This window comes from Eriocheir sinensis, unplaced genomic scaffold (assembly GCF_024679095.1).
Source record: "Eriocheir sinensis breed Jianghai 21 unplaced genomic scaffold, ASM2467909v1 Scaffold810, whole genome shotgun sequence".
NCBI lineage: Eukaryota > Metazoa > Arthropoda > Malacostraca > Decapoda > Varunidae > Eriocheir > Eriocheir sinensis.
The window spans coordinates 82516-101422 of NW_026112177.1; the positions used below are offsets into that span (position 1 = coordinate 82516).

General features: G+C 41.9%; 1 protein-coding gene across 4 annotated transcripts in view; it reads right to left on the reverse strand.

The window, feature by feature from the left end:
• Positions 1 to 18907, reverse strand: part of LOC126994514 (tripartite motif-containing protein 2-like) — a 130923-nt gene that overhangs the window by 71840 nt on the left and 40176 nt on the right. For all 4 annotated transcript variants that reach the window (XM_050853827.1, XM_050853826.1, XM_050853828.1 and 1 more), the window contains 2 exons: positions 16688 to 16977; positions 15485 to 15922 (listed from right to left, as the gene is read on the reverse strand). In XM_050853827.1, coding sequence (XP_050709784.1) covers positions 15485 to 15922; positions 16688 to 16690 — 441 coding nt within the window. In that variant the 5' untranslated portion in view covers positions 16691 to 16977. The remainder of the gene's footprint in view (positions 1 to 15484; positions 15923 to 16687; positions 16978 to 18907) is intronic.

Here is an 18907-nt window from a genome sequence, read left to right on the forward strand (position 1 = left end):
TCTCTTAGCTGTTTCGGTGAAACCTTTGCTATTGCGCTGGACATATCAAAAGCCTTTGATAGGGTCTGGCACAAATCTTTGCTTTCCAAATTACCCTCCTACGGTTTCAATCCTTCTCTCTGTACCTTTATCTCCAGTTTCCTCTCTGACCGTTCTATTTCTGCTGTGGTAGACGGTCACTGTTCTTCCCCTAAACCTATTAACAGTGGTGTCCCACAGGGTTCTGTTCTATCTCCCACTCTCTTTCTGTTGTTCATTGATGATCTTCTTTCCAAAACAAACTGTCCTATCCATTCTTACGCCGATGACTCCACTCTGCATTACTCAACTTCTTTTAATAGAAGACCCACTCTACAGGAAGTAAATGATTCCAGACTGGAGGCGGCAGAACGCTTAGCCTCAGACCTTACTATTATTTCTGATTGGGGCAAGAAGAACTTGGTGTCCTTCAACGCCTCAAAAACACAGTTTCTCCACCTATCCACTCGACACAATCTTCCAAACAACTATCCCCTATTCTTTGACAACACTCAGCTATCACCTTCTTCAACACTAAACATCCTCGGTCTATCCTTAACTCAAAATCTCAACTGGAAACTTCATATCTCTTCTCTTACTAAATCAGCTTCCTCGAGGCTGGGCATTCTGTATCGTCTCTGCCAGTTCTTCTCCCCCGCACAGTTGCTATCCATTTACAGGGGCCTTGTCCGCCCTCGTATGGAGTATGCATCTCACATGTGGGGGGGCTCCATTCACACAGCTCTTCTGGACAGAGTGGAGTCTAAGGCTCTTCGTCTCATCAGCTCTCCTCCTCTTACTAATTGTCTTCTACCTCTTAAATTCCACCGCCATGTTGCCTCTCTATCTTCTATCGATATTTTCATGCTGACTGCTCTCCTGAACTTACTAACTGCATGCCTCCCCCCCTCCCGCGGCCTCGCCACACACGACTTTCTACTCAAGCTCATCTCTTTACTGTCCAAATCCCTTACGCAAGAGTTAACCAGCATCTTCACTCTTTCATCCCTCACGCTGGTAAACTCTGGAACAATCTTCCTTCATCTGTATTTCCTCCTGCCTACAACTTGAACTCTTTCAAGAGGAGGGTATCAGGACACCTCTCCTCCCGAAATTGACCTATCTTTCAGCCACTCCTCCAACTCTTTTTTTGGAGCAGTGTGTAGCGGGCTTTTTTTTCAACATTTGTTACCTTTTTTTTATGCCCTTGAACTGACTCCTCTGCTGTAAAAAAAAATAAAAAATAAAAAAAAAAAGGGTGGAGGAACAGATTAAGCATGTGGTCAATGATGAGTTGAAGGAGCGGAGAAGTGAAAAAGATAAGGAAAAAACAAGCTTTAGGGAAATCCTAGAACAACAACAACAAGAACAGAGACAAGACATAGAAAAAGATGTTGTGAACGTACTAGAAAATAAAGAAACAATGGTGAGGGACATGGCAGAAAAGAAAAAATGTGTCATAGTGTTTGGTGTAAAAAGAGGAAAAAAACAAGTGAAGGCCCAGAGGGAAAAATATGAGAGGAGTAAGGTGAAAAGTATATTGAGAAATATGAATACTGCAGAAGAAAAGATTGAGGAAGAAGTAGATGAAATAACTAGATTGAAAAGATACGAGGAAGGAAAGAACAGGCCATTAAAGATTAAGCTAAGGTCTCAAATGACAACAAAAACCATCCTAAATAGGTCATGGAAAATAAACAACTTTGAAGAATACAATCAAATATATGTGAGGAGAAATATGTCAGAGGATGAAAGAATTGATAAATGAAGCGAAAAAAAGGAGTGAGCAAAGACCAGATGAAAAGAAGAATTTTTTTTGGAGAATGAAGAACAAAAAACTGATGAAGTGGTGGATAGGAAGCTAAAAGAGAGATTAAGGGTGTTGATATGGTGGGAAAGAAAGGGAGAAGGGAGAAAAGGTTTAAAGATTGCATACACTAACATAGATGGTCTTGTATCAAAGAAAACTGTACTAATTGATTATTTAAGGGAAAGTGATCCAGATATTATGTGTATAGTTGAAACAAAACTTGGAAAGGAATTGGAACTTGTGCTGGAAGGAAAGAGCAAGTACAACATTTGGAGGAAAGATAGGAAAGAAAGGGAGGAGGAGTGATGATAATGACAAAACAAAATTTGAAAGTGACTGAAGTGAGATATGGAAAGGACAGTGCGGAGGTGATGGCTGTGCAGGTACTGGTAAACGGTGGAGAGAAGACGAACATAATAACAGCCTATGTCCCCCTAAAACCAAAAGTTGGAATGAAGTAAGATACAACGCTATGCTGGAAGAAACAGTACGGGCACTGACAGACGAAATAAAAAAAGTAGAAAAGTGATATTAACAGGATATTTCAATTGCAAAGAGGTGAAATAGAAAGATTATGCAACGGAGGGTGTCGGAAATACCTGGGGAAGTAAACTACTGAAGCTGGAAACGGATAACCTGTTGACGTAGTGGGTGCAAGGAGAAAAAAGGATGTAAGGGGATGACGAACCAGCAAGACTTGACCTAATCTTCACAAAAAATATTGTGTTAGATGAAGTAGTCAGTCATGGGTGCCCCTTAGGAAAGAGCGACCATGAACTATTAGAGATGAAAACTAAGGAAGGATATGAATATTGAGATGAAGCATATAAGGAAAAAGAAAAACCTACGCAAAGGCAGATTACGTTGGACTCAAAGACTTTCTTCACTGGGGTAGACTGGACCGATATAAAGAGAAGTACTAATATTCAAGAGAAATATGAACTTTTTATGAATATTTACAACAGGGGAATAGATATATGTTCCATATTACAGTGAAACAGCAAAAAGAAATAGAAATAAGGCATGGAAAAATTTAAAGAAGAGACCAAATAAAAACAAGACAAATATGAAAAAGCAAGAAATGAATATGTAAAAATAAGGAGAGAAGAGGAAGCTAAATTTGAAAAAAGAATAGTTTTTAGTTGTAAGGAAGAACCAAAAATGTTTTATAAATTCTTATTTTTTTTACAACAAAGGAGACAGCTCAAGGACACAAAAAAAGTAAACAATAATAACGAAAGCCCGCTACTCGCTGCTCACAAAAAGAATCCAAAGAGGTGGCCGAAAAAGAGGTCAATTTCGGGAGGAGAGGTGTCCAGATACCCTCCTCTAGAAAGAGTTCAGATTGTTCCAGAGTTTACCAGCGTGAGGGATGAAAGAGTGAAGATGCTGGTTAACTTTTGCATAAGGGGTTTGGACAGTATAGGGATGAGCATGAGTAGAAAGTCGTGTGCAGCGGGGCCGCAGGAGGGGGGGAGGCATGCAGTTAGCAAGTTCAGAAGAGCAGTCAGCATGAAAATATCGATAGAAGATAGAAAGAGAGGCAACATGGCAGCGGAAATTAAGGGGTAGAAGACTATCAGTAAGGGGAGGAGAGCTGATGAGACGAAGAGCTTTAGACTCCACTCTGTTCAAGAGAGCTGTGTGAGTGGAGCCCCCCCACACGTGAGATGCATACTCCATACGAGGGCGGACAAGGCCCCTGTATATGGATAACAACTGTGCGGGGGAGAAGAACTGGCGGAGACGATACAGAACGCCCAATCTCGAAGAAGCTGATTTAGTGAGAGACGAGATGTGAAGTTTCCAGTTAAGATTTTGAGTTAAGGATAGACCGAGAATGTTTAGTGTTGAAGACGGTGACAGCTGAGTGTTGTTGAAGAATAGGGGATAGGTGTTTGGAAGATTGTGTTGAGTTGATAGGTGGAGAAATTGGGTTTTTGTGGCATTGAAGGACACAAGGTTCCTTTTACCCCAATCGGAAATGATAGTAAGGTCTGAGGTTAAGCATTCTGCAGCCTCCAGTCTGAAGTCATGTAATTCCGGTTGAGAAGGTCTTCTGTTGAAAGAAGTTGAATAATGCAGAGTGGAGTCATCAGCATATGAGTGGATAGGACAGTTTGTTATGGAAAGAAGATCATTGATGAATAACAGGAAGAGAGTGGGTGATAGGACAGAGCCCTGTGGAACACCACTGTTAATAGGTTTATGAGAAGAACAGTGACCGTCTACCATAGCAGAGACAGAACGGCCGGAAAGGAAACTGGAGATAAAGGAACAGAGAGAAGGATAGAATCCGAAAGAGGGCAGTTTAGAAAGCAAAGACTTGTACCAGACTCTATCGAAGGCTTTCGATATGTCTAGTGCAACTGAGAAAGTTTCACCAAAACGGCTAGGAAAGGATGACCAAGAATCAGTTAAGAGAGCAAGAAGATCGCCAGTAGAACGCCCCTTGAGGAACCCATACTGGCAATCAGATAGAAGGTTAGAAGAGGAAAGGTGCTTTTGAATCTTCCGGCTAAGGATTGATTCAAAAGCTTTAGATAGACAGGAAAGTAAAGCTATAGGGCAGTAGTTTGAGGGATTGGAACGGTCACCCTTCTTAGGCACAGGCTGTACGAAGGCGTACTTCCAGCAGGAAGGAAAGGTAGATGTTGAGAGGCAGAGACGAAAGAGTTTGACAAGGCAGGGTGTCAGCACGGAAGCACAGTTTTTAAGGACAATAGGAGGCACTCCATCAGGTCCATAAGCCTTCTGCGAGTTGAGGCCAGAAAAGGCATAGAAAACATCATTAGGAAGAATCTTAATAACAGGCATAAAGGAGTCAGAGGGGGGATATATAGGAGGAATATGCCCAGAATTGTCCAGAGTGGAGTTGTTACAGAAAGTTTGAGTGAAGAGTTCAGCCTTTGAGATAGATGAGATGGCAGTACTGCCATCTGGGTTATGAAGAGGTGGGAATGAGGAAGAAGTGAAATTGGAGGAGATGTTTTTGGCTAAGTGCCAGAAGTCCCTGGAAAATTAGAGAAAGCAAGGTGTTGACATTTGCTATGGATAAAGGAGTTTTTGGTAAGTTGAAGAATAGATCTGGCACGATTCCGGGCGGAAATGTAGAGATCATGGTTAGCGGGAGTTTGAAGGCTCTGGTACCTTTTGTGAGCTGCCTCTCTATCTTTGACAGCATGAGAACAAGTGTGATTAAACCAAGGCTTTTTAGCATGAGGAGTAGAGAAAGTACGTGAAATATATGCCTCCATTCCAGAGACAATCACCTCTGTGATGTGCTGGGCACACACAGAGGGGTCTCTATTCTGGAAGCAGTAACCATTCCACGGGAAATCGGAAAAGTACATCCTCAAGTCGTCCCACCGAGCTGAAGCAAAATGCCAGAAGCATCGCCTCTTCGGTGGGTCCAGAGGGTTTACAGAAGCGATAGGACAGGATACAGAAATAAGGTTGTGATCGGAGGAGCCCAACGGAGAGAACAGTTTGACAGAGTAAGCAGAAGGGTTAGAGGTAAGGAAGAGGTCAAGTATGTTGGGCCGGTTTCCAAGACGGTCGGGAATATGTGTAGGGTGCTGAACCAACTGCTCTAGGTCATTGAGGAGAGCAAAGTTGTAGGCTTGTTCACCAGGCTGGTCAGTGAAAGAGGATGAAAGCCAAAGCTGGTGGTGAACATTGAGATTTCAGCGAAGGGAGAGTGGGTCAAGATGTTGTCCACTTTAGAGTTCAGGTATTGAAAGAATTTTACATAGTTAGTAGAATTAGGTGAAAGATAAACAGCACAGATGTATTTAGTAATAGAATGACAATGAAGTCTTAGCCAGATGGTGGAAAATTCAGAAGAGTCAAGGTCGTGGGCACGAGAGCAAGTGATGTCGTTGCGTACGTAGACGCAACATCCAGCTTTGGATTGAAATTGAGGATAGAGATAGTAGGAGGGAACAGAGTAGAGATTGCTGTCAGTAGCCTCAGAAACCTGTGTTTCGGTGAGGAAGAGAAGGTGAGGTTTAGAGGAGGAGAGATGGTGTTCCACAGAATGAAAATTAGAACGAAGACCGCGAATGTTGCAGAAATTGATAAGAAAAAAGTTCGAGGAGTTATCAAGACACCTCTCAGGTCGGCAGCCAGAAGGGAAGTCCTCCTGGAAGTTAAAAAGAAATGAAGAAGTGGAAAGGCTAAAAGAAAAAATGTATTCCACAAAAATGACGAAGAAATTGCAGAAATATTAAATAAAAACTTTCATAGTGTTTACGAAAGAGACAACTTTGACAGGGGGCTCGAAAATTGTAATGAAGAGAAACTAAAATATGTAAAGTTTGAGAAAGGGGAACTGTTGCAGCTGATGGAGTCTTTAGATGGAAGGAAAGCTATGGGACCGGATGAAATCTCAGGTCAAGGGCTAAAAGTGTAGAAATTAATTATTATTAGAACCACTTTATGACATAATAACATGCTTTATAAATACAGGAAAAGTGCCCTTAGAGTGAAAGAGACCGAACACTAGCAATTTAGAGAAGTGGAGATAAAACTGAACCACTAAATTATAGACTACAGTACCCTCTCGAGTTTCGCGCTATCCAAGTTTCACGATCCTCGAGTTTAGTGCTTAGTCCTAAATTCTTACCATCATGACTTTCGCGCATTACCGCCACGAGTTTCGCGTTGCTTTGACATGTACGGGTCGCGTCTGCCTACCATCGGCATCATGCGTGGTGCCTTAAAAGGCAGTGTCCAACCATTGGGGATATGGGCAACCGCGGTTCCCAGGAAACATTGAAGTATTGGGCCGATAACGGCAAACGGCGGCCCCAAGGCGGAACGCTGGGAAGATGGAAACCAAGCGTTGTGCCGATTCCTATCCGTAATAAATTTCCTACATCGGCCCATTGGTGTTAAAGTGATATCGGGCCGATATTGAACTATTACTTTTTACAACACCAGAATGAGAATGGTAATCGAATTTCGGCCCGATTGGGTTATTCATACATCAGTCCAGTCATCATTATACAAGCCACTACAATTACTGCAGAATTAAGACAGGAGTGGAAGAATTATACTGATGCTCCCCAGAAGACAAATATAAGTTTAATAAAACATCAACAGTAATTAACAGATAAGAGTTTGTTTAACTTATTTATCTTCTGACATTCATACTACTTTTAGGAACTTAGCTTTTATTTTTTTTCCGTTTATTAAATATTTCAAATTCATACTCATATTTTTCTACAGTCAATTTCGTGTTTTAAAAAGTGAGTATATATGGGTGCAGTTTATTGTACCACATTATAGTTTATGCGATATATGAAATATATCTCAAAATAATTATTTTCTGCGTGAAAGATTAATAGATGTCCGTAAAAACATGATAGAAAATAAAAATTATTGCGTTGTATTATTAGAACCAAATGTTGTTATTGTTCTCGTGAGGCCCGAGGCCGAGGGAGTGGCGCCATGACTGGAGAAGTGAGAAGGCAGGTGAGCTTGAGGATGGCAGCCTCTTGATCATTCAGGGTGGAGGGGAATGATTTAGAGAATGTTGGAACGGAGGACACGGTAAGGGAGGTGGTAGAGGCAGTGGAGGGTAAGAATGTGAGCGTGGCAGTGGTTGGGGTTATGAGGCGCCCTAGAAAAGGGGAGGGTATGAGAGGGTGAGGCAGAGGACGAACGTTAGACTTCAGGAGGCACTGCTACAGTTGAAAGTGGAGTGGCTGAGGGGTAGGAAAGGGAATGTTAACTTTGAAGGTCTAGATGGTGTACTACGGGAAGGGCTGGACTTCAATGTGGATGGGGTCCACCTGAACTAGTCAGGACACGAGAGGATGGGCAGGAGGCTGAGGGAGTGGAGGAATGCTAGGTCCGTCCAGTGTGTGGATGCTTAAGGCGCTAGAGAGCAAGGAAGAGAAACCACCAACCAGGCAGTGAAGCGTATGAACTGTATGCACATTGGCTGTATAAATGTGAGAGGATGGGGTACAGGTAAGCTGGATGACATGAGCAGGGAGCTGGATGAGTGGAGCTTTGATCTGGTTGGTGTGACTGAGACTCACTTAAGGGACGATGTGCGTGTGGATGGGGAAGTGTTTGCTATGATAGGGAAGGGCAGGAATAAGCAAAACACATGGGGAGGAGGCGTAGCCCTACTCCACAGGAAAAGTAAGGGTCTCAGAGTGGAAAAAGTGAATGTTAGGGCCAGTGTGTGAATGCCAAGGGTAAGTCTGAGAGGTTGATCGTGATTGTGGTGTACATGACGGTGGAAGGTGAGAGAGCCGTGAAGGAGAACAGAGGGAAGTATGGCGTGGTGAGGAAAGTTGTGAGGGAGTATGCCGGAGAGAAAGTTATGGTCATGGGAGATATGAATGCACATGTGGGTGTGCTTGGGGAGAGAATGAACCGGAATGGAGAGATGCTGGATGAGTTTGTGGATGAAATGAATCTGGAAAACCTAAATGTGACGACGGCTGAGGGACATGTGATGTTGATCGAGTGCGAGGGATCAGGAGTCTGCCATTGATTATGTGTTAGTGAATGGAAGAATGCTTGAGTGTGTGTCTCGTATGTGGATAGATGAGGACGGAATGATTGATGTGGTGTTTGATCACAATATGCTGGTGGTGGATTGTGACCTGTATGCTAGGAATGAAAGAGAAGTGAAGAGGGAAAGAAAGAAATGGAGGTTGAGGGATAACAGATGGGAAGATTTCCAGGTAGACCTGAGGGAATTAGACTGGATGAATGGAAGTGTGCATGACGTGGATGGAGCCAATAGTGAGTTTGTAGGTAATGTAAGGAGAGCCGCTACTCGACGGATTGGGTACTTGAGTACGAATGGAAGGAAGAGAAAGTACAAGCCGTGGTGGAATGGGGAGATCAGGGATGCTAGGAAGGAGCGAAAGAGGCTAAATAAGGTTTGTAGGAGACTGAGGAAAGAGAGACATGAAAGTATTGAGGCAGAGAATGTAGCTAGTATATCAGAACACATGGTCAGAGTATGTAAGGCAACAGAGGGTTACTAAACAGAAGATTAGGGAGGCCAAGGTTAGGTGTGAGAGGAGTGTGATTGAGGCTCTGAAAGACAAAGGTCTAGAAGGTGGGTGTAAATATAAATTCTTGTTCAACAAGCAGTGAGTAGGTATGGGATATTAGATAAGGAGTTGTTACATTGCTGGTCCAGTGTGTCGTGTGTGTGTATGGTCTCAGACCTACCACAATCAGTTACCATGAGCTCTGAAATTTTTCCATAGGGAATATCTGGCTGCTGTGAGACCAGCAGCAGAGTGGGTGAATACCACACACACACACACACACACACACACACACACAATTTAGGTAGCAATATTTTTTTTTTCCAGGAACATTGCCAATTGACTACCAAAGATGAAATTGGCAAAACCATCATGATATACTTGAGGAATTCCTCTGACCGATGTGGGGGGCGAAGTCGGCGCCAGCTTGAATTGCAGCAGAGCAACGAGGGCTCATAGCTTCTCGTAGAAATCATTATTTGATAATATTTGGAAAATCATTATTTTGTCATTATTTTTGTTTATTCATTACTCTGGGAGATTTTTTAAAACGTTTCTAAGGATCAGTACTGAAAGTTATAGTTACATCTTTATTTCAAATCCACCAGTTTTTGTTACAGTACCCTCACGAGTTTCGCGATCTTCGAGTTTAGCGCTTAGTCTTAAATTCTTACCATCACGACTTTCGCGCATTACCGCCACGAGTTTCGCGGTGCTTTGACATGTACGGGTCACGTTTACCTACCGTCAGCGTCATGCGTGCTGCCTTAAAAGGCGGTGTCCAACCATTGGGGCTATGGGCAACCGTGGTTGCCTGTATGCCCAACCGGGAGCGAGTTGTAGGTTGTCCGTATGAATGGAAAACGGTTGTGAGTACAAGCGTGGGTACGTGGGTACTGAACGGCTGCTTGTAAACAAACAGACGACAGCAGTGGCTGAGGAGCAGTGTAAGATGGCCCACCAAGAGACTCGTAAAATGGACTGGCAGAGCTGCTTCGCTTACTACTTGATTAACAAGATAAGAGAACACCCCGTGCTGGGGAACCACAGTCCAAAAAACTTTTTTGCAGATCTCCCGGTGTTGTTTTCCTCTTCTTCTTCTTCTTTTGACCTGTAATGCATGGCAGCGACGGTGAAACGTAACAGTGGAAAATAGCAAAAGGGCATAGAAAACCAAAATCAGGGAAAGAATAGAATAGAAAAACACTTAAGTTCAGGGTGAAGTGTATAAGTGCGCACTGTTAAGTAAATAAGGGCCGCTTTCACAGTCACTGTTTATTTTGATCGTTACCAATGGCGGCGATCGACGCTATAGTTTTCCACGTGAAATTGGCCTATGGGGTAGTGGTGGCTGCAGAGAAAGGTGTTGAGAGTGTGTGGTAAGGTGCGGGGTGAGGCTAGCCCCGCAGCCGCCACGAGATGCCGTTGTAAAGGCAATACCTCCGACACTATCAGATCACATCACTACCCATCGGCCAGTTTCACGTGGAAATACTAGAGCGGCGATCCCCGCGACTGATAACGATCAAAACAAACAAAATGACTGTGAAAGCGGCCCTAAGTGCATGTTATGAAATATAAAAGTGTGGAGAAGGGGGACCAAAGAAGCAATACAAAGCATTACAGGTCAAAAGAAGAAGGTCCACTATACACTGGCCGGTGTTGCGAGAAATATCTTCCCGCTGAAATTAGTCATTCTGCTGTCCACCACGCATGCGTGCTGTGGGAATACACAGCATTAAAAGTGTTAATTTGCCTGGATGTGTTCTTTTTTGTCCGCTTGTGGTATTTGTGAGCGGTGAGGGAAATATGGAAGCAGTAAGCAAGTTGAACCTCTCTGCGAGCTATTTTGTTTACGTTCAATAGGCATTGACAAGTCAATCATGATGTTAGCGAGCAACCGCCCTTACTATAGCAGACGACACCACGTGGATCACAAGCGTGTATTCATAACTGCTAGCCAATTGTAAGGCAACCGCCTTCAACTGCGGCTTTAGAATGACCTGTTCTCACTTCCCATTTTCTGCCTATTACTATTTTGAGAAAACAAGAGAGTAAAGTCGAAAAAATTGTGATATCAAGGGAGTAAAGTCGAAAAAAAAAGTAATTTTTTTCCATGGGCTGGAACCAATAAGCGCTTTTTCATATATATTTTAATACCTCGAGTTTTGCGATCCTCAAGTTTAGCGCTATACCTTCGGAATGAAGCAAGTGCGAAACTCGAGAGGGTACTGTATATTCATAACTACTAGCAGGACCTGTGAAAATTTCACGGAACTAATGGTAGTACCCAGTATAGTATATCCTCACGCTCTCTCTCTCTCTCTCTCTCTCTCTCTCTCTCTCTCTCTCTTAGATTCCTAGATCCAACCTGTTCATAGATCCAACCTGTTCATAGATCCAAGCTATTCCTAGATCCAACCTATTCCTAGATTCAACCTGTTCCTAGATCCAACTTATGGGATTTCTAAGGTTTACTTGTTTGTTTAGTACATTATGAAATACAAACATTTTCCCAGCCCTGTATATAATATATATATATATATATATATATATATATATATATATATATATATATATATATATATATATATATATATATATATATATATATATATATATATATATATATATATATATATATATATATATATATATATATATATATATATATATATATATATATATATATATATATATATATATATATATATATATATATATATATATATATATATATATATATTATAGATCCACTGTGCATGAAGTGAACCTCAGTTCAATGAAAATTATTTCTTTTTGCATTTATATTATGGTTGGGTTTCAGGGAAGTCTATGATCCCCTCGGGCTTGAATTTTTTTTTTTTTTTTTTTTTACGTTGCGGCCTATTGCGCCGGTAGGCTTCTTCCCGGTGGATCCTGATGGTCGGTCCAAGGCTTCTTTCCGGTGGGTCCTGATGGTCGGCCCAGCCCGTTCTGGTGCAGGCGAGTGTTTATAGTGGCGCCATCTTGCATTGGCTCATGCTGCCCTCCCGGAGCTCATCTTTGATCCTAGAATCTAGAGTCCGGGTTGATAGGTGGTCTTCTGGACAGCATGTGGGTAGTTTTAAGCCACTCGGCAGCGGCTGAAAAATCCCAGCTTGGTGGCACCGGTCGGGGATTGAACTCGTGTCCTCCTCAACACGGGGCCGTCTCGCTATCCGTTCAGCCACCGCCTCCCCAAGGTAGAGTGAATTGCTGAGTGACCCATTTCAATGGGTGATCTCTACTATTACTTTTACTGTTTGTTTTCTCTTTCCTCTGGCCTTTACCTCTGCCCTCCCTGGTAACAAGGAGATGGGTTTTTGATGATGTCTGTGGTGTATTATTTACTAAATAATGACAGTAATGTTGTGATCTCCTTAATATATATATATATATATATATATATATATATATATATATATATATATATATATATATATATATATATATATATATATATATATACAGTAGAGCCCCATTTAGCGCGAGAATTAGGTGGATGAACGCGGTCGCGCTAACTGAATTCGCGCTAATTGAATAAAGTAACCAATATGAAAAAAAATATTTGGTGCACACGTGGGTCCGACTTTTGGGTTTCATAATTACTCAAAATAATCACTCACATTAAAAAAAAAAAAACTACGAATGGCTGAGCTCTGAAAACACGCTTGTGATTCGCTGGGAGTCCGATGACGTCATCGTCGGTGCTCACCCGGTCAGCGGCCTCGCTGCCTAAAGGCAGTATCACACTTGGACAACCGGCAAACCCAAATTTTCCAGGTGTGCGTCACACACGGCAAAGGTCAGTTGCCCGTATCCGCATCCACAACGTAAACAAAGCACTTGCCCTGTATCAGCATGGCGTCGTCTGATAAAGTAAGGGCTCTCGCGGCTTGTGCCGCGCATCATGGCGGCTTGTGCCGCGCCTCATGGCGGCATGTGCCGCGCCTCATGGCGGCTTGTGCCGCGCCTCATGGCATATATATATATATATATATATATATATATATATATATATATATATATATATATATATATATATATATATATATATATATATATATATATATATATATATATATATATATATATATATATATATATATATATATATATATATATATATATATATATATATATATATATATATATATATATATATATATATATATATATATATATATATATATATATATATATATATATATATATATATATATATATATATACATATATATCGGCCCAACGTCTGTTTTCATTCAGGTCCAGCGTTGGGACAATATCGGTTTTCATGCCGGATTTATGTTGGGCCAATATCAGTTTGAGTTCAGGTTTTATATTGGGCCGATATCCGGTAAAATTGGTCCGATTACTGGCATACTATTAAGGTACGATGTAGGTGTGCCATTACTGGCCCATCATTGATCCGTGGATCACGAGCCTGTATTCAGAATTTCAGAACTGCCAGCCAATTGTAAGGCAACTGCCTTCAACTGCGGCTCAAAAACAACCTGTTCTCACTTCCAGTTTTCTGCTTATTACCAAGGTACGTATTTTGAGATAACAAGGAAGTAAAAAAAAAAGTAATTATTTTCCACGGGTCGGTACCAATAAGCGCTTTTACATGAATTTTAATACCTCGAGTTTCGTGATCCTCGAGTTTAGCGCCATACCTTCGAAATGAAGCAAGCGCGAAACTCGAAAGAGTACTGTAGTCTCTTTGACAAGTGTAATGAGCAAGATTTGCAAAAGTATAATAAAAAAAAAACAATGGGTTGAACATTTAGAAAAGGAAAACATGATAAATGAAGGACAGTTTGGATTTAGAAAAGGGAAATCGTATGTCAGCAACTTACTATGTTTCTACTCAAGAGCACTAGACGTGGTGCAAGAAAGAGAAGGATGGGTTGATTGTGCATATCTCGATTTGAAAAAAGCTTTTGACAAGGTTCCCACAAAAGGTTAATCTGGAAACTACAGCAGTGGGGAGGAATTGGCGGAAAGGTTATCGAGTGGATGAAGGATTACTAAACAGGAAGAGAAATGAGGATGGTGATTAGAGAAGAGAAATCAAATTGGAGGAGAGTAGAGAGTGGAGTTCCTCAGGGCTCAGTTCTGGCACCAATAATGTTCATAATATATATAAATATGTAATATGCCTATGGGTATAAAAGGTTATATGAGCCTTTTTGCAGATGATTCAAAGTTAATAAGAAAAGTGAAGACGGAGGAAGACTGTGAAGAACTGCAAAAGACCTGGACAGAGTGTATAGATGGAGCCAGTTATGGGAGATGGAATTCAATGCAAACAAATGCCATGTTATGGAAATGGGGAAAAGTTAAAAAAGACCAAGGAATACATACAGGATGGGAGAAGAAAACTTTAAGGTGGTACATGAAGAAAAAGATTTAGGAGTAACGATGCGAGACACACTATCCTCAAAAAAGCACACAAACAAGTTACAGGTAACTCTCGATTTATGCGAGTATTGTGTCCTTGAAGAGGTCGCGTAAATCAAAAACAATGTAATTCAAAGAAGAGGTAGGTTTGAAGGTTTCTATCAAAAAATAAATATTCACTACATTCAGTGGAGAGAGAGAGAGAGAGAGAGAGAGAGAGAAAATATCCATATCACCGAGATATCCATTCAGGCACTCGGTCTCAGCCTCACTCGTGTGAGGAAGAAATGAGGGACACCATGAGCGTCTGGTACCGGTACCGTACCGTATAGCTGGTACCGGTACCTGCCCACCCCTTTTGTTGAGTAGCGTGGCAGTGTGGGTACTGTATTGTTGTTCAAGTGGCGCGCGGGAAAAACTGAGCTCAGCTGTGTGGCCACGGCGCCGTGTGAGTCCAGTTGCGTGAGACATCTGTGGCCACTCCATAAAATATCACGTATAAGTGAAAAAAACGTGTAAATTAAACATTTATTTGGATTTTGGATCCCGCGTTATTTCAAAAACACGTAAACCAAACTCGTGTAAATCGAGAGTTACCTGCATTTGGAGAAGCCTACAGGATGATGCAAACTATAAGGGTATCATTCCATTTTATGGACAAAGAAATGATGAAGAAAATAATAACAACACTGATAAGACTAAAACTTGAATATGCTGCAGTTGTGTGGTCGCCTCACAAAAAGGATATCAGAAAGTTGGAAAGATTACAAAGAATTGCAACTAAAATGGTCCCAGAACTCTCGAATATGACGTATGAAGACAGATTGAAGGAGATGGACTTGACGACACCGGAACAAAGAAGGGAGAAAGGAGATCTGATCATGCTGTATAAGTTGGTAAATAAGTTTGATGAGGTGTAGAGATGATCTCTTCCCAACTGTGAGAATGCAGGGGCTGAGAGGACATGGAAAGAAACTTAATAAAGGAACTTGTTTGAATGACTTGTAAAAGTATAGTTTTCCACATAGAAGTGTTAACACATGGAACAGCTTGCGGGAAGAAGTGGTGGAGGCGAGCAGTGTCCAACAAATGAAGGAAAGGCTGGATGAATGTAGATATGGAGACGGGACTATTAGAGCTTAGCTCGGGCCCTGTAGACTACAAATAGGTATGCAAATAGGGAAATACTTCTGCTCTCATCAATTACAGTCTGTAGGCTGTTCTCCAGGTGCTGCTGCTGCTGACACCAGTCTGCCAGGGTTGTCTGGAACTGATCCAGCTGTGCCTGGACCTTCTGGCAGGTACTTATGGCAGCCAGGACTTTTGTCTCCTGCTGCTGCAGCAGAGAACTTATCGTGCCGCTGAGGCATGGGGTTTCCAATGGGCAGTCACTTGCTCCTGCTGTTGCAGCTGATGATGATGACGATGATGAATCCTTCAGTCTCCATAAAAGGTCTTCCACTACATAATTCACAGGGAATTGCCCCCCCTTGGGTACAGCGTTGCTGATGCGGCAGGTGGGGCAGGTGGCATGGCCCTCATCCACAATGCCATCAATGCAGGTCGAGCAGATTGTATGTCCACAAGGCATCGAGCGTGGTCGTCGCACAGTCTCGTCATAGCCCGTCATGCACACAGGACACTCCTGAAAGGTTTGGAGAAGGATCATGATGAGCAGCAACACCCTTGTTCCCAGGATGCCTTGAAAAAATGGAGGTCAGCTCAGATAAGGAAAAAACAGAAAGGTTGCACACTGGTCACTCCATAACCTGCCATTCTGTGAAACACCATCTCCCCTCTAACCTGCTCCTCTTTCTAGCCAAAACAAAGGTTTCGGAGGCCACTGACATAGATCTCTATTCCGTTCCCTCCAACTTTTTCTGCTTAGAAAAATAGGAGATGAGGATGACTGTAGTAAGCTGCAGGAAGATTCAAATGAGATACATGAATGGAGTAAAAAATGGGAAATGGAGTTCAATGAAAAGTAACAAAGAAAATGGGCAAGAGTAAAAACAGACCAAGTGGACTGTATAAGATGGGAGGGACAATCAAAGGAAGAAAAAGACAGGAATTATAATGCAAGATACACTGACACCTGAGAAGCACATAAACAAGATATTTGGAGAAACATAGTTTGCTGCAAAATATTAGTGGCATTTCACTACTTGGATGGGGACACAATGAAGAAAATACGTAATAACAACATTGATTAGACCAAGGCAGTTGTCTGGTCACCACACAAGAAAAAGAACACGAGGAAACATGAAAGTTTCAACCATGCTAGCCTCCCTGTTCTGGCTATTACCTCCTCAGCCACAGCCTTGCTTGCCTTCTTCTCTTTCACTGTGGAGTGACCTGCAAGACTGTTTCCTGCCCACTCAGCACAACACCTTGCCTTCCAGGTACTCACCATGGCTTATCCAAGCCCTGTGCTGTTGCACTCCTGTGTGTCCGTCAAAACCTCACTGCACAGCTTCACTACCGACAGCACCAGGCAGGGTGTATTCTGTCAGCGCCTTGATACACTGCAGCAAGTAGGAAGCAGCAGCAGCACCACCAGGCAGGGGCAGGGTCCCAAAACACAGTAACAGCGCCAGACAAGGTGTGTTGAGTCAGCACATCAGCACAGAGGAGCAGCACAAGGCAGAGGGTGTTGAGTCACAGGGCAAGGCAAGGGGTGGCGAGTCTTACCAAGATCACCTGTAACAATGAAAAAATTGATGTGTAAATTTTGGATGGTGTTTAGAATTTGCCCTGAGTTCATGAGCATTTCATAGAAAATCACATTTGCCAGTGAACCCTATAGGGCCGATACTATGGAACGGACACTTGCCCCAGCCTTGTCATTTAGCCGCGAATTTTGGAAAATCAACTGCTTTGGTGCGAATCACCATAACTCCCTTATTTCTGGGGCTACAGAAAAGTTTTTGGTATCAATCGACGGCAAAATAAAAGGGCTATATTTTTTAATTAGCGACAGGGCTCGAAAACAAACTTGAAAGGGTCAAATAACGAATAAATTCGCAAAAAGTGACAAAAAAAAACTTTTTGAGTTCCCAACCCTGAAACCCACTCGTTTTTTGAGAATTTCAAGAAGCTTATTTAACAAATGATTTAGCCCTTCCAATGTGCTTTCCAATATGGTGCATATTATTTCCCTACTCCCAGTAGTTTCCTCCTCGCTAGAGCTCAAAACGTAAAACCTGTCGTGAGCGATTTTGACGAACTCTAGATATTTTGCCATCTTTGTCTAGTGTGGCCTTGCTATTGCCTCTAGAAGGCTCTAATTTGGCATGTAGCCCCTCTTGGCTATGTAGTTTGACCAACTCGAAGGATTTTTTGATAGCTCGATTCCAAATTCGTCATCGAGCCGTATCAAAATAGCCTGTTTTTCGGTCCTTTTGCCGCGATTTGGACAAGTTCTAGTTTTTTGCTTATAACTTTTTTTTATTTATTTAATGCTTTCCATTTTCTTTTCTGATTATTAATCTGTATTAAAAAAGCTTTCATTTGCCACCAAGCACTCCTTCCTAGCTTCAGTAGTTTTTGCTCGAGCTCGACCAGAAGTCACGACGAACATTCGCCGAACCTGACTCATTTCACGCACCGCGACGAAAAACCTTCCTGACATAAAAATTCATATATGAACACTTTAATATGTTGACTAACTTGTATTAAAACCACTTTAAGATATCTAAATAAAATATTACTAATTTTTTATAATCATTTCACTATATAAATCAACCTCTATTTAGCGCCTTATTATAATTTTTTTTTTTAGTATTCAACCATATTTCTTCCCATTTATGAATAACACATTTAATCAGTTTTCTCTTGATATCAAGTATATATATATATATATATATATATATATATATATATATATATATATATATATATATATATATATATACAGTCAAACCTCACCATTTGCGCACATATGGGCGGTCTGAAGGTGCGCAAATGGCGAATGCGCAAATGGCGAACTTAATAACCTATGGGTAAAAATACATATGGGCGGTCACAGCCCAAAACCCCCCTACCAGCTAAAAAAAAAAAAAAAAAAAAAAAAAAAAAATGGTCTGTTGGCAGGAAACACGTCATACTCACGGCCAATCTTTCGCTTTTTTCTTCCACTGTCCACCTTCTTAATCACTTCCACCTGTGCTATGGTCATCACCGGGTTCTTCCGGGGTTTAGGCTTCGATGACGCTGCGTGCAGCATGATGGTGGTGCAAAGTTGAGGCAGAAAACATCGAATAATCGCAGTCACCACGAGACCAGGAGAGGTGATCGGGTTATGGCGGGAAACGACATGTTGTGTACGTTAGCAGTGTTCTTCACTGGCGGCAGAGGGCGCGCTGGTGGTAGACAGCTGTAGCTCGTCAGCGGATGCCATTTTGCTGCCAGAACAGCTAGTAAACGTCCTCAGAAGATCAGCGGACGCCATTTTGCTGCCAGAACAGCTAGTAAACGTCCTCAAAAGATCAGCGGACGCCATTTCACTGCCAGAACAGCAAGTAAACGTCTTCAGAAGATCAGTGGATGTCATTTTTCTGCCAGAACAGCTAGTAAACGTCCTCAAGTTCAGCGGACGCCATTTTGCTGCCAGAACAGCTAGTAAACGTCC